Raw genomic sequence first — 16,654 nt, forward strand, 5'->3', positions numbered from 1 at the left:
ATCAAGAAAACTATTGTTGTTTAGTGCTATTGACTCATAGCAACTCTGTATAGGGTTTCCACAGGAGCCCTGGTAATGTAGTGGATTACAAGCTGGGTTGTTAACCACAAGGTCAGCAGTTCAAACCTACCAGTTTTTCCATGGCAGAAAGATGAGGCTTTCTGGTTCCGTAAAGATTTTCAGCCTCAGAAACCCTATACAGGGTCGCTATGAATCAGAACCAACTCTACGGCACACCACCACCACCACCATAGGGTTTCCAAGGAACAGCTGGTGGTTTTGACCTGCCAACCCTGTGGTTAGCCGTGTAGTGATAATCCTACAATGACTCCATCAAGAAAGTAGTGGAGTTGTAAATTTCACTAGACTATAAGTCAATCAAGGGCAAGGATCAGCATTTGTGTGTGTGTGTGTGTTTAAGTTTTTATTGTGAATTCAGTGATAGTTTACATGGGAAAACATCAGTTTTACACTCATTATTTCATTGCAATGATTACAATTCCCTCCATGTATCATCATTCAACAGTATTTGCTTCTATTCCCTCTGGGGATTTTTTGGGAGAGTGGTGAGCGGGGATGTACACAAAAACACTCAGGAATATATAATAAACAACCAAAGGGCATATTCTGCAAGCCTGCCTCCTGGCTGCCAGCACACAGCCTTTCTCTTTCCATGAGTCTGGAGTCCTCAGCTGCTCTATCTCTCCATGTCCTCATCTCTGCCTCCATCTCTGGTGTCACTGCTTCTCTAGATAGGGTCCCATATTCCACACATGTTCTTCTTGCAAGGATCAGTTTTGCTTCATTTTTGTCATCTTGTGGGGACTCAAAAAACATGTCTAGACAGAAAAGAGCAGAGGATGGAAGCACTAGGATCTCCCATCATATTGAACCCCCAGTCACAGGGCTCAAGACCAAACTGGCCCAAGACTATCCTGGTCCTTCAGTACATCACTGCTTCACTGCCGGAGAGTCAGCTTCCGGAAATCTGAGTAGATCTGAGTTAGTGAAATATTAAAGACTCTAAGTGAAGGGGTTGTGATGGTCACTGGGCTAGGCTACAGTCTCCAGTTAATCAAGTAAACACTAATCTAGGTGTTTCTATGAAGGCAATTTGTAGATGCGGTTAACATCTACAATCAATTGACTTACTTAAGTAGATTTTCTTTGGTAATGTGGGTGGGCTTCATCCAATCAGTTGAAAGTCCGTGAGAGCAAAATGGAGGTTTCCTAGTGAAGAAGAAATTCTGCCACAAGACTAAAGCATCAGCTCCTTGCCCAAGCTTCCAGCCTACTCTACAAATTTCAGCCTTGCTAGCCCGCATAATCGTATAAGTAATTTCTCTGTGTGTGTATGTAAAAGACTCATATACGCTCATATTTATGTCTCTATCTCCTCCTACTAATTAGTACAAGAGCTAAGAGGACCTTTGATGGCTGTGACAAATGCTGGGGAAAGGGGCACAGCCCACTGCATGGGTCAGTGGGAAGGCTCTGGGTGGAACTGAGTCTGGGCCCACTCTGCAGTCTCAGTTGCTCAGAGCTGTCCAGAACTCTCTGGGAGTGGACCAAGCAGGGAGACTTGGACAAGTAAAGAGGAAAACAGCTTCTGTGACATCATTGTTTCTCACATCTCAACAACCCACAGAAAGACCACCCATTGATAAGAGTGGCAATTAACAGCTTTGTTTTCAACTGTTAATTACCCAGATCAAACCCAGAAATTGGTACCAACACATATTTTTAGACTCTTTTCCCCTCCTGTGGCTAGAAACTGGGGAGAAATGGCAGGAATTATATATTTGAACAGACAAGAAAGTTGTTCCTTGCTGTTATTTTTTTTACCACAGATGTTTCTAATATCTAATTTAGTGAAAGATTCACTAGCTTTGGGATCCAATCATGGTCATGATCTTTATTAGGGATATGACCTTGGGAAAACCATGTGGTCTCTCTGATATTAACTTTATCAGATTAAGAGTCAGAGGCAACGAATGAAGACTACATGGCTATGGGTTGATTTTTTTTTTTTTTTTAATTGTGAATTGAGTAATAGTTTACATGGGGAAAATCAGTTTCACACTCGTCATTTCATTGCAACGATTACAATCTTTTGGATTGATTTTATATGGCCTTTCGAATCATGGTCTTGTCATTGTTAAGTGTCATCAAGTCAGTCCCAACGCATAGTTACCCTTCCTTCGCACAACAGAACGAAACACTGCCTGGACCTCACAGTTGTTATGTCTGAATCTACTGTTGTTGTCACTGGGTCAATCCATCTTGTTAGGGAATCTTCATTTTTCTCGCTGACCCTCCACTTGCCCAAACACGATGTCCTTCTCCAGGGATTGGTCGCTCCTGATAATAGAGCCAAAGTACAAGAGATGAAGTTTTGCCTTCCTCGCTTCTAAGGAGCATTCTGGCTATACTTACTCCAAGACAGATTTGTTTGCTCTTTCGGCAGTCCACGGTTCTTTCAATACTCTTCTTCAACACAACGTAAATGTATCGATTATGTGGTCTTCCTTATTCAGTGCTCAACTTGCACATGCATATGAGGCAACAGAAAATAACATGCATTGGGTCAGACATACGTAAGTCCTCAAACTGATGTCTTTGTTCTTGAACACCTTAAAGAGGGCTTCTGAAGCAGATATGCCTAATGCAATACATCGTTTGATTTTTTTAACTGCTGCTTCTATTAGCATTGATTGTGGATCCAAGCAAATTGAAGTCTTTGACAACTTCACATTTTTCGCCATTTATCATGATGTTATTTATTGATCCAATTGTGAAGATTTCTGTTTTCTTTGCAGTGAGGTGCAATCCATCCTGAAGACTGTAGTCTTTGATCTCCATCAGTATTTTAAGTCCTCTTTACTTCCACCAAACAATCTGTGTATCGCACAGGTTGTTAATGAGTCTTCCTCCAATCCTGATGTCACCTTCTTCTTGGATTATTTGTTCAGCATACAAATTGTATGGTGTCAGGTTACAACCCTGATGCATACCTTTCCCGATTTTAAACCATTCACCCTTGTTCTGTTCTAATAACTGCCATCTATGTACAGGTTTCTTGTGGGCACAATTAGGTATTTTGGAATACCTACTGTCCACAATGTTATCCATAGTTTGTTATGATCCATATAGTTGAATGCCTTTGCATAGTCAACAAAGCACAAGTAAATATTGTTCTGGTATTCTCTGCTTTAAGCCAAGATCTATCTCATGTCAGCAATGGTTTCCTTCAGTCCACAGCTTCTTCTGAATCTGGCTTGACTATCTGGACGCTATGAGTCAATGTACTACTGTAACTGTATTTGAATTATCTTCAGCAAAATTTTACTTGCATGTGATATTAATGATAATTCTTCGATGGTTTCTGCATTCCGTTAGGTCACTTCTCTTTGGAATGGACACAGATATGGATCTCTTCCCATCAGTTGGCCAGGAAGCTGTCTTCCAAATTTCTTGGTGTAGATGAATAGAACTTCCAGTGCCTCATCAGTTGGTTGAAAGATTTCAATTTGTACTCTGTCAGTTCCTAAAGCTTTGATTTTGCCATTGCTTTCAGTGCAGCTTGGATTTCCTCCTTTAGTACCATTGATTCTTGATTTGGCACCTCTTGAAATGATTGAACATCACCCAAAGATTTTTGGTACAATGACTGTATTCCTTCCACCATCTTCTGATGTTTTCAATATCATTCAATATTTTGTCCATAGAGTCCTTTGATAATGCAACCTGAGGCATGAATTATTTCTTCAGCTCTTTCAGCTTAAGAAATGCTAAATGCGTACTTCTTTTTTTGTTTTTCTAATTCCAGTTCTTTGCACATTTCTTTATAATAGATGACCTTGTCTTCTTGAGCTGCCCTTTGAAGATTTCTGTTCATCTCATTTACTTTTTCATTTCTTCCAGTCACTTTAGCTTCTCTAAGCTCAAAACCAAGTTTCAGAGTCTCGTCTGTCATCCATTTTAGTCTTTTCTTTCTTTCTTGACTTTTTAATGACTTTGCTTTTTTCATGGATGATGTTCTTGATGTCAGCCCACAGCTCTTTTGGTCTTCCTAATGCATCAAATCTGTCTTGAGATAGTCTCTAAATTCAAGTGGGATATGTTCAAGGTCATATTTTGGCTCCTACGGGCTTTCATTTTCTTCAGCTTCAGCTTGAACTTGCATATGAGCAGTTGATGGTCTGTTTCACAGCTGACCCCTGGCTGTGTGTTGACGGATGAGATTGAGCCTCTCCATCGTCTCTTCCCACAGATGTAGTCTATTTGATTCCCGTATATTCCATCTGATGAGGATCACGTGTATAGTTGCCATTTATGTTGTTGAAACTGCAAAGAATAAGTTATTGGTCTTACAAAATTCTGTGATGCACTCTCCAGCATCATTTCTATCAAGGTCAAATTTTTCAACGACAGATTCTTCCTCTTTCACATTTCAATCATCAAACTTTTTATTGTGAATGAAGTGAAGGTTTACATAACAGATCATCAGTTTTATATTCACTAAGCATATACTGTTTCATTACAATGATTGTAATGTACCAACAACTATCAGTATTTACTTCCATATACCAACAATTATCAGTATTTACCTCTACTCACTCTAACAATTACATTCCCTGCTATGTCGCCTGCTACCTTCATCTTTCTTGTTAACTTCCCTCTTGTATATTGCCTGCCCTGTCACCCAAGTTAACATGTGTCTACCCTCTAGCCCATAAATGATTTTCCTTCTCCCTGACGCCCCATAACCATCATAGATCGTTTCCTTTATAATGAAAACCTTTTATTAACTTTTACAACATTGGTCTTATACAGTATTTGTCCTTTTGTGATTCACTACTTTCACTTAAAGGAGCTCTGGTAGTGTAGTGGTTACAAATTGGGCTGTGAACCTTAAGGACAGCAGTTCGAAACTACCAGCAGTTTCATGGGAGAAAGACGAGGCTTTCTACTGCCATAAAGATACACAGCCTTAGAAACCCTGTACAGGGTCACTATGAGTCGGAACCGACTCCACAGCCCATCACGACCACAAGGACTTTCACTCAGCATAATGTCTTCCAGCTTCACTCACGTTGTGAGGTGATTGTATATTCACTGTTGTACTTCAACATTGTATGGTATCCCATTGTGTGCATGTACCAAAGTTTATTCAATCATTCTTTTTTTTTTTTTGGTGTTTTATAGTGAATTATGTGATAGTTTACATGGGAGGACATTAGTTTTACATTCATCCAATTGTAAATCGTTTCATTGCCATGGTTACAATCCCCTCCATGCATCATCAACCAACCAAATGGTACACCCCACAAGCCTGCCCTCTGGTTGTCAGCAGGCAGCCCCTCTCCCTCTCTGGGACTAGAGTTCCCAGCCACTCCATCTCTCCACGTCATCATCACTGCCCCCATCTCTGGCATCACTGTTTCTCTGGGTAGGGTCCCACACTCTGCTTTTCTCTCTTGATAGTCCCAGCGTCCTCCGCTCCTGGACTACTAAGTCAACCACTCCCCTCCTTTTGCTACAAAATGTCTACCTTTATATTTCCGACCCTCACAGTCAGTCCTGATAGTAATTATTCACTATTGTACCACATGAGTGCCATCCCCATCTCCTTTCATCAGTCCAGTCCAGACAGTCAATTATTCTTTTGATGGGCATTTAGACTGTTTCCATCTTTTTGATGTGTCTCTTGTCGACAACATATTGAAGGATCCTCTTTGCTTATCCATTCTGCCTCTTGACTGGTGCCTTGAATCCACTCATATTCAGAGTGATTATTGAGAGGTGTCGATTGGTTGCCGCCATTTTTCTGTGGGGTTTGGTGCTGCTGCTGGTTTCTTTGTTCCACATAAGTTTGTACAGAGTTCATTTAATTTGTGGGTTTTCTTTTCATTTTCATATCTGTTGTGTTCATGTTTACTAAAGCTTTTTTATTTTCTTCTTTTTTATTCTCATGTGAAAGTATATTAATTTTCTCTGAGGTTATCCTGTAATTTGTTAAAACCCTCCCTTTAAAATAGTCTGTTTTATTATGAAACTTGACTTCCTTGCCATTTGGAAATTCTGTATCTGCACTAGTCCCTCTTTTTGCTTTGTAGTTGACTTCATTATACATTGATATCTCTGGCTCCCTTTTTCCGTCTGGTAGGTTTGTTTTACTTTAAATACTTCTATATCTGGATTGAGTTCTGGGTGATGTATGTCAATCTCAGGATGTTATCTGCTGTTGTTGGGTCTCAGTCCAAAGAATGCCCTTTAGTATCGTTGGTCTAAAGTTGGTCTAATTATTACAAATTCCTTTGCAGGTAACTTTTCGTTTTTCCCAAGCTGCTCTCAGGATTCCTTCCTTGTATTTAGTTTTAGAAGTTTGATTATGATATATCCTGGTGATTTTCTTTTGGGATCTATCCTGTTTGGGGTTTCTTCGGCTTCTTATATGCTTATCTTCTTGTCTTTCATGATGTTAGGGAAGCTTTCTTCCAGTGTGAGGCAGAGTCTGGCTACGGTGCTTTGGTGTCTGGGTTCAGACAGACTCGGCACCAGACCTACAGATCCCACAGACCCACAAGACCAGCATGAGTCTAGAAGAAACCCCCATAACCAGCCACCCTACCCCCATCTGCCACGTGGTCCTAACAGACACGGACACCAGCTCCACCAAGGGCCTCCACGAACGACTCATCTCCTTTGACATACTCCAAGCTCCACAACCACGTGAGAGCATTCACTCCCCCACTTTCATGCTGCTATAAGAGACCAAAAGGGCAGCATTTGCCCCAAAACAAAGCTCAGAAAGCAGGAAGGGGCAGTAAAGAAGGACAAATGGAAATGGGGAACCCAGGGAGGAAGGGGAAGAGCTGTTACATTAAAGGGATTTGCAACTAATGTCATGAATGAAAATATGTATAAATTGTTGAATGCGAAGTTTATGTGTTCTGTAAACTTTCACCAAAATCACAATTCAAAAAAAAAAAAAAAATAGAAAACTCTATGGAGTACTCTGACACACATGAGGTTGCCATGAGTCGGCATCAACTCTAAAAACTAGTTAAGCTCATAGCAGAGCAGCCCAGAGGTGGAGGGAGTAAAAGACAGACATCTGTGTAGGAAACTAGGCAGGTGCTAAAGCGAACTGAAGAGCGTGAGGGTGGAGAGCACTAGACCTCAAGGAAGCATGTCTAAAAAAGGAGTCCACTGCACTTTTATAAGTGAGGTGCCCAGGGAAGAATGGAGGAGCCCAACCTCAGGGGACCTGGGCAGTCCTGCGGCTTTGCAGGTCCTGGTGCAAGGTGCTTTGGGAAGGTTTCTCCTCAGACACAGAAATCACCACCCTTCTCTGACTAGTTGTTGTGTTTCCTGAACTTGTGGTTGGGTGCCGGTGAATTGGTTCCAGCTCAGAGTAGAACTTCCCCCGGGGTGTCCACGGCTGTATCTTTCCCAGAGCAGGTTGCCAGGGCTCTTCTCCCAGGAGCCATGCTGTGGGTTCCAACTCTCAGTGCTTACCCATTGTACCAGCAGGACTCCTTCTTGGGCTAACGAGGGGCTGAGTGGGTGAACTGGAGTCGAAGACAACCGTTCTCTGCCAGCTGTCTCCCACACTGGCATGCTGCAATCTGTTTGGGACCTGCTACAAGTCACCTGTCACTATACATAAGGTATCAGATGTGCAAATCACTTTCTTTTTACAAATATCTGTGAATTGTAGCAGTAACCTGTTTAGCGCTCTCACTAACCTTGCGTTCCAATGTGCTTTCTTGAATGGAAGAAATAAGGTGGTGCTAAAGGAGTAATGTACTGGACCACAGGTTGTTTTGAAGCACAAGTCATCGGTTCAAACTCACCAGACACTCCTTGGAAACCCTATACAGGGTTGCTATGAGTTGAAACCAACTTGACGGCACTTAACAACAACAAAGGTGGTGTATTAGAAACTACAAACAACATGCAACCTATCTGATGGAACCCATGCTCCAGTTAGACAATGGCCTGGGGTTTCTGAGAAATCCTATCTATGGGAGTGTGCGGCAGACTGGACGTTGGTTGCTTTGCAGGTCATAGCTGAAAAGAGGTGGCATTCCCAGCAGTCAGACATCTTCATCTACGCACTAGAGGCTCTCCCTTGACAGTAAGCCCATGTTCACAAAATGGGCTTGAGAGGAGAAGACACGAAGGGGTGTAAGAGGAATGGTGACTGGGGTCAGCATTTTGTAAACTTCCATCCCCTGAGAGCAGAGCTGCACTATTAGACTTAGGAGAGCGTATGGATTTATAGAAACCAGGCAGCCACCTGCAGAAAGGCTTCCTTCCCACTTACATGGCGACCGACAACTTGGGCCCAAGCACTGTGCTGCCTCCTGACCTCAGTAAACCAGCCCCAGAGAGGGAGAGCGCCCATCACCTCCAAGTGCAGAAGGGAGCGAGTGCGGGCTCACCTACCAGAAGCATGAGCAGGATGCTGGGGCTGCTTCTGATGATAAGGAACAGCGCTGCCAAGCTGGCAGGAAGCGGGGGCTCTTGGACACAGGACACGTCGTCCAGCTCCTCGTGGTGGATCTCTTCCCAGGAGAACCACATTTCCAGGACACGGTGCCCAAACCTACTCATCATTTCTGGATACAACAGGAAGAACCTGAGCAGGGGGAGGTGATGGGTGTAGATCAGGTGCAGATCTGTGAAGTCCTCTAGGAAGTGTCTGACGGCACTGAGCAAAGTCTGCAGGCAACAGAAAGATAGACGCTAAATGCACCTTGTGGAGGACCTAAAAGACCCCCCAAAACACAGCCAAGACACCACAGTGAAAAGTGTACCGGCATCTTAGCACTCCAGGGCGCCTTCACTGGCGAGAGCTCAGGGCGCTCTCACACCTAGTCATCAAGTGGATTCTGCATCCCAGTGATCCTATAGGGCAGGGTAGAACTGCTCCATAGGGTTTCTGAAATTGTAAAACTTAAGGGAGCAGGCAGCCTCAGCTTTCTCCCTCATAGCACCTGGTAGGTTCAAACTGCCAACTTTTCAGTTAGGAGCCCAACACTTAACCCACTGTACCAACAGGGCTTCTTCAGGGCACTCCAGGGAGAAAAAAGTCCACTTTGCTTACCTCACACCAGTGGTTCCCAATTGGGGCGGTTATGCCTTCCAGGGGACATCTGGCAATGTCTAGAGAACTGCGAACATACTACCGACACATGATGCAGAAAGGCCAAGGATGCTGTTAAATATTCTACAATACACAGGAAAGAATGAGCTGTTCCAAATGTTAACTGTGCCTACATTGAGAAATCCAATCCTATAATGATAAGTATCACTGTGTGTTAGAATTGTTAGGGTATGTGTCTACCTTCCTCACTAGACAGAAAGCTGCTTGAGGGAAGGGGCTATGGAAGATAAATCTGTGTACCTATTATCGGGCCTGGCACGAAAGGGGTAGGGTTGAGCTGTGTTGAATCATTTAACCCTCAAAAACAAAGAACAAACAAATCTGTGTTGGAAGAAGTACAGCCAGATGTTCCTTGGTAGCCAGGATGGCAAGACTTTGTCTCTCATACTTTGGACATACTATCAGGAAGTACCCGTCACTGGAGAAAGACATTCTGCTTGGTAAAGTAGAGGGTTAGCAAAAAAAGAGGAAGCAGGTTTGCATGGGCTAAGTGGGACAGAGGTAAAGAATGATGTATGCACAACCTTGGAACAACAGGGCTTTGGGATACAGGGATTGAGACATGGTTTGAATGGGTAAAAGAGGAGAAATAATGTTAAGATGCTTGGCTATCTTTTGAATCCCCTGCCTACCATTGTAAAATAGACACTTGAGGGGGAGAGAAAGGAACAGCCGGAAACATCACCATAAAAAGCGTGTAAGTCCGTCTTCAGCCTATAACTAACTGATTGGAATACCTTAAAGGGGGCTAGAAGTTGCCCAGGGAAAGAGGCTTGCTGCAGAGCCTTTGCACTGCCTAAGGACCATATGTGAAATCTTGAACTCCATCCAGAATCTTCTGAGGTGGGAAATTTCCTCTTGAAAGGACAAGCAGACCAGTCTGGAGTGGCTCAAAGAACAGAAGATACTTCTTGAAAGAAAGACCAGCAGGAAAAATCAAAAACAGTAACAGCAGTCCAACTGACTACGACAAGAACAAGCAAGCTGTTGACCTGGGAGCCATCAAGGCAAGTGGGCAGGTCCCCTCAGAGCAAACCCCCTTCCAAGACTAAGACTCAAGGGGAATACACGAGCAGGCACATGGTCTGGCTGGTGACCACATTGGTCACCGATAAGGGGAAGTGAGGGAAAACATCAATGAAGTTGTGAGCTAAGTCCAACCATGTTTAATAGACTCCTATGAACTTGGGTTGAGAACTGGTTGGCCAGCAGTATGGCAAGACCTGGGGACTCCTGGACCCAGGGACAGGGATATGGCCACAGAGGACTAGAGTAGAGAGTGAGGCATCCAGCTGATATGAAGTGAGGGGAGATGTACAAGAACACCCATACTTGCAGATAGTACCCACTTGACCTGGCTTCAATGGCTGAGTGATCAGAACTCAACTAGAAGACAGAAGAGGAAAAAAAAGAGAGTAATCCGCTACAGTTTGATGAACTTGACCTATACTTATGGATGTAGTAGCTCAAAAGAGGGAACAAATCTTTACAGCGAGGGTCATTCCCACCCCATCAGTACAGAGGGTTGACAGGGATGGGCAACATAGACATTGGCTACCCAAAATGGGGGGGGGGGCCCTACAAAAGCAAGAAGTGACTGGCTTACAAGCGTTCATGAGGGAGCCTAGTTCCAGAGGGTATCGGGGGAAGGTAGAATCTACACTGAATGGTTTCCAATCTTTCAGACGGGGCTGATGAAAGGAGATGATGATAAGACTCTTGTCATACAATAGTGAATAATTGCTATCAGGACTGACTATGAGGATCGGAAATGTAAAGGCAGATGTTTTGTAACAAAAGGAGGAGAGTGGTTGATTTTGCAGTCCAGGAACAGAGGACCCTGGGACCATCAAGTGGTAAAAGCGGAGTGCGGGACCATATCCAGAGAAGCAGTGACGCCAGAGATGGAGGCAGAGACAATGACGTGGACAGATGCAGCAGCTGGGGACTCTAGACCCAGAGAGGGAGGGGGCTGTGTGCTGATGACCGGGGGGGGGCAGGCTTGTGGGGTGTACCCTTTGATTGGTTGATGATGCATGGAGGGGATTGTAATCATTGCAATGAACAAAATAAGATAGGATGAATGTAAAGCTAATGTTCTCCCATGTAAACTATCACATAATTCACAATAAAAACTTTAAAAAAAAAAGAGGAAGACCCCAATAAGATGAATTGACACCGTGGTAGCAGAAATGGGATCAAATGTAACAATTGTGAGGATGGCACAGGACCAGGCAGTGTTTCATTGTGTTGTGCACACAGTTGTTGAGTCAGAACCAACCGGACGGCACCTAACAATAGCTCACAGAAGTTGAGAAGCATATAAAAAGTCATATGCACTGGGTGGTACTCAAGGACTTAGGAGGTGGTGATCAAACTGAAGTCAAGCCAACAATAAGGAGGAGATTTTCATGGACAGGTAGGGCCTGAAACTGAAATATCCAACCCCCGGGGACACCACACACCAACCACTGGGGAATATTCATACACACAGCTCACCTTTCTTCATCACTTCCCACAGTCAGAATTCCAGAGATGACTCTGGCCTAATCCCTCCATTTTTGGATGATGTGTCCAAGGTTCAGAAAGGGACAGAAACTACCCCAGGGGTGTCTGGCACATTCGTGTTGGAACTAGAACATGGATCTAGGAGTCTTGCCTTCAGGGCATTGCCTGTATACATGGTCACCCTGCTGTTGTTCAGTGTTAGCGAGTTGGTTCCAACTCATAGCCTCTCTGTATAGGGTTTCCGAGGAGTGGCTGGTGTGTTTGAACTGCTGACCTTGTACTTATCAGTCCAGTGCTTATTTTATAGCACCATACTAGGACCCCAGGTCACCCAACTGACATGTAAAAATATACTTCTCACAGAAAATACTGCAAACATTCTTTCCCACTGCTTTGATTCACTGCTCCCAAACCTGTTTCACTTGCAGCCCTCTCAGGTGGAGACTACTTTCTCTCTCATGCCCCTAGTTACAAATCCTTGACCTCTAAATTTTCATACTTCCTTCCTTTCTGATTGTTTTGTCCTCCACCACCTGCCTGTGCCATCGGTGCCCATGGTCATAGCACCAGACCTAGTTGTTGCTGGTGGTTCTTCTTTTTTCCAACTTCTAAATACTGCAAGCCCCAGGCTCAGACAATGGTTCCCGTTTCTTCTTGACTTACATCTACTCCACCTGCTCTTGGAGATCATATCCAGTCTCCAATCTAATGGTTTCAAATGTTGATGACTTCCAAATATACTGATGACTTTCAAATCTGTGCCTCCTGCCCAAAATGTTCCCCTAAACTCCATATTCGTGGCACTACAGGATCCACATTGGACTACTAACTACAAGGTTGGTGGTTCAATCCCATCAGCCATTCCTTGCAAACCCTATGCAGGGTAGCTATGCGTTGGAATTGACTCAATAGCACTTAACAACAAGCCAATAGAGCTGCTCTTGAAAGTTGGCCCTAAAACCAGTTCGTCTAGCAATCTTCTCCATCTCAATTGATGGTTGCTTCATCTTGCTCATTGTTCAAGCCTAAATCCTTAAAAACAGCCTCCTATTATTCTCTCTTAAGGAGCTCTGGTAGCGTAGTGGTTACGAATCGGGCTGCGAACCTTAAGGTCAGAGGTTCGAAACTACCAGCCGCTCCGCGGGAGAAAGATGAGGCTTTCTACTCCCGTAAAGATTTACACCCTCGGAAACCCTGTACAGGGTCGCTATGGGTCGGACCCGACTCAAAGGCAATTAACAACAACAACATTGTTCTCTCTTAGGGACAACATTGTGGAGAATGAGTATCCCAGACACTTAATTGTGCTCATGATCAAACACAGAACAAAGGGACAGTGAATGGTTTACAATCAGGAAAGGCACACGCCAGGGTTGTATTCTTTCACCACACTTTTTCATCCTGTATGCTCAGCACATAATTCAAGAAGCTGGATTAAATGAAGAATGTGGTATCAGGATTGGAGGAAGATTTATTAACAACCTGCAATATGCAAATGATAAACTCTTGCTTGCTGAGAGTGAAGAGGACTTAAAATACTTACTGGTGAAGAACAAAGACCACAGCCTTCGGTATGGGTTACATCTCAATGTAAAGAAAACAAAAATCCTCACCAATGGACCAATAAATAAGATCATGATAAATGGAGAAAGGATTGAAGTTATCAAAGACTTCATTTTGCTCGGCTCCACAACCAACACTCAGGAAAGCAGCAGTCAAGAAAACAAAAGACATATTGCATTAGGAAAATCTGCTGCACAAGACCTCTCTAAGGTATTCAAGAGCAAAGAAGTCAGCTTGAGAACAAAGGTGTACCTGACCCAATCCATGGTATTTTCAAATAGCCTCATGTGCAAGTGAAAGTTGAACAATGAATAAGGAAGACCTTAGAATAATAGATGCATTTGAGTTATAGTGTTGGAGGAGAATATCAAAAGTACTATGGACTGCATGGGGTCGCTATGAGTCGGTTCCGACTCGATGGCACCTGACAACAACAACAACAATGGGATGCTAGAAGAACCAACCAGTCTGTTGGGAGAAGTACAGCCAGAGTGGTCCTTAGAAGCCAGGATGGCCAGACTTTCTCTCTCATAGTTCAGATATATTATCAGCAGGGACCAGTCCCTGGATAAGGACATCATGATTGAGGGTCAGTAAAAAGTGGTAGGTTTAATCTGCAGATCACTGCAGTCCAGTGCTTAGTCTACCTCACCACTATAATGTTGTTAAATGCTGTGTAGTCCATTTCAACTCACAGCAACCCTGTATAGGGTTCCTGAGGCTTTCCAGGTTTTTTTGTGGGAGCAGAAAGCCTCATCATTCCCAGTGGGTGTGCTGGTGGCCTTGTGGTTCACAGTCCAGTGCTTATCTTATGGAGTCACTGAAATAGCTACAGCTAAATATTTTAAGTCCATGAACTCACAGTATGCAAAAAACTGTATCTTTGGTCACCTTTGGTGGGTACTTGGAAACCAAGTCACTTTTTTTAAATTGGTAAGTAAAAGGAAAGAATCAAACATTTTATCTATGCTTCCTACACAATCTACAACCAGATGGTTGTTACTTGTTCTAAGAATATTCTAGTTAATCAAGAAAGAACAACAGAATTAGAATATTCTTATTTCGCAATCCTTAGTGAGCTGATGATGCAACCAATGGCTGCTAGCATCACAAAGAGACAACGGGAATTTGTGCCCAGGTCTGTCTTATGAGAGAGTCCATACATATCACTTCCTGCTTCCACTCAAATTAAACCAGCTCTGCTTGGATTGCACCAAATAAAACAATAAGAAGCATGACTGCCAGTCGGCGAAGGAAAAGTATCCTGAGGCTGAGGCTCAAGTATCAGAGGCAGAGGAGAAGAATGTGAGATTCCATGATAAATCTGATGTGGTCCGGATCTCCAGGAGTTTATACAGAGGTAGAGAGAGGAAATTTGGACGCAAGCATTTACCATCAAGGATCTAAGGGGCAGCCTGATTGACAATGGTCTGGGTCCCAGTAACCCCCTTTGCTAGATAAAGTATCATCAGAAGGAGATACAAGATCTTGTATCTCTGTGCTGCAAAGACCAGAGTGGTAGCAAGGAAACAGCATCAGGAAGTGGCCAAGTCTGCATTGGAACTCTGGCTCCCCTATCGAATGATTGTCTGGCCTAGAGAAACTTGAGCATTGAATCTTGTTTTTGTTAAACTTTTTACTGTGAATTGGGTGAAGGTTTACAGACACGATCATCAGCTTTACATTCAGTAAATTATATCCTTTGTTTCATCTCAATGATTCCAATCTCCTCCCTGCAACAATACTTATCCTACTTCCTCCTTGTGGTTCCCCATTTACATCTTATATTTCACAAATGAACAAGGCAAAAATATTTCATGTAAACTACAAAACACAAAATAATATATTCACTTAAATGTCCAAGGGGCATTCTGCCAACCAGCCTCCTGCCCACAGGCACACACACAGCGTTTCTCAGTCCATGGGCCTAGAGCTTGCAACTGTTGAGCATTGAATCTTATCTATAAAATGGAAATAACAATCTTCACCTCCCAGAGCTATTGGGAGAATGAGCTAAGTGACATAGACTCTGAAGGAGCCCTGGTGGCACAGTGATTAAGCACTAGGCTGTAAACTGACAAGTGGATGGTTCTACAAGCTCCTCGGTAGGAGAAAGATATGGCAGTCTGTTTCTGTACAGATTACAGCTTGTGAAACCCTATGGAATAGTCCTGCTCTATCCTATAGGGGTCCTGGAGTACTGCTGCAGGATAATGTACTGAATCACAAGGTCAATTTGAATCACAGGTCAGCGGTTCAAACCCAGCAGCTGCTCCTTGGAAACCGACTCAATAGCACTTAACAACAAAACAACAATCCTATAGGGGTAGTAGAGTGACTTACACATTGGGCTGCTAACCACCAGGTCAGCAGTTCAAATCCACCAGTTGCTCTACAGGAGAGAGGAGGCTTTCTGCTCCCGTAAAGATTCATAGCCTCAGAAACCCTACACAGGGCTGCTGAGTGGGAACCAACGGCACGACACCCCACCACCATCACCATCTTACACGGGTGTTATGAATTGGAACTGACTTGATGGCAGTGAGTGGGTCTGTTTGTTGAGGGGGGTTTGTGTCAGCACCCCACCTCCCTAAGTCCCCCATCATCTCACACCACCTCCTTCTCTACACACACATCCCATAATCTAGGCACATGAATGTCAAGTGTGCAGAAGGAGGGAGAGCCGCAGGTGTTGGGTCCGTACCGTATCAAGTGTGCTGCCCTTGTCCAGGCAGACTGCAATCAGGTAAATGGAGGCTCTGAAGACCACTGGTGGAGGGTGCTCCCCCTGGTTCTGCAGAGACAGGAGGAAGCTTTGCACGGCCACAAGCAATTCTGCCTCGGAAACAAACCTGTGGACCAAGGAGAGCCTGGGTGAGGGTGGCAGAGATGCCAGGCCAGCGTCGGCCTTGCTGTATCCTCTCCCAGCCCATCATCTCAGTGTATGCACAACCTGATGACACCTTCACAAAGAGGGTGCTGATTGCAAAGCATTGTCTCCCACACACATCACATTGTTCTAAGCTTTGTGCAAGGCTCTGGTAGGGCCAGTGACTCCTCACACACGCTGGGAGGTGAGGCATCTATCCGCCACATTAGAATGGTTACAAGGCTCAAGAAACCAGCCCACTTCTCTCTTTTTGCATCTCTTATCCATAACCATGGAAGCAGTCATCAAGAAATCAAACAACGTATTGCATTAGGCAAATCTGCTGCACAAGACCTGTTTGTTGAAGAGCAAAATGTCAGTTTGAGGACTAAAGTGTGCCTGACCCAAACCATGGTATTTTCAATAACCTCACATGCATGTGACAGCTGGACAGTGAATAAGGAAGAGCTAAGGAGCTCTGGTGGAGCTCTGGTAGCGTAGTGGTTACGAATCGGGCTGTGAACCTTAAGGTCAGC

The 16,654-nt window shown here is 43.9% G+C and overlaps 1 protein-coding gene across 1 annotated transcript in view; it reads right to left on the minus strand.

Moving 5' to 3' along the window:
- The window catches only part of MEI1 (meiosis inhibitor 1), a 104,615-nt gene that overhangs the window by 18,521 nt on the left and 69,440 nt on the right, over nucleotides 1-16,654 (minus strand). Inside the window, exons 19-20 of the mRNA XM_006866865.1 lie at nucleotides 15,954-16,101; nucleotides 8,458-8,733 (exon numbers count right to left, since the gene is read on the minus strand). Coding sequence (XP_006866927.1) covers nucleotides 8,458-8,733; nucleotides 15,954-16,101 — 424 coding nt within the window. The remainder of the gene's footprint in view (nucleotides 1-8,457; nucleotides 8,734-15,953; nucleotides 16,102-16,654) is intronic.

The sequence above is a fragment of the Chrysochloris asiatica genome, unplaced genomic scaffold (assembly GCF_000296735.1).
Source record: "Chrysochloris asiatica unplaced genomic scaffold, ChrAsi1.0 scaffold00097, whole genome shotgun sequence".
Classification (NCBI taxonomy): domain Eukaryota; kingdom Metazoa; phylum Chordata; class Mammalia; order Afrosoricida; family Chrysochloridae; genus Chrysochloris; species Chrysochloris asiatica.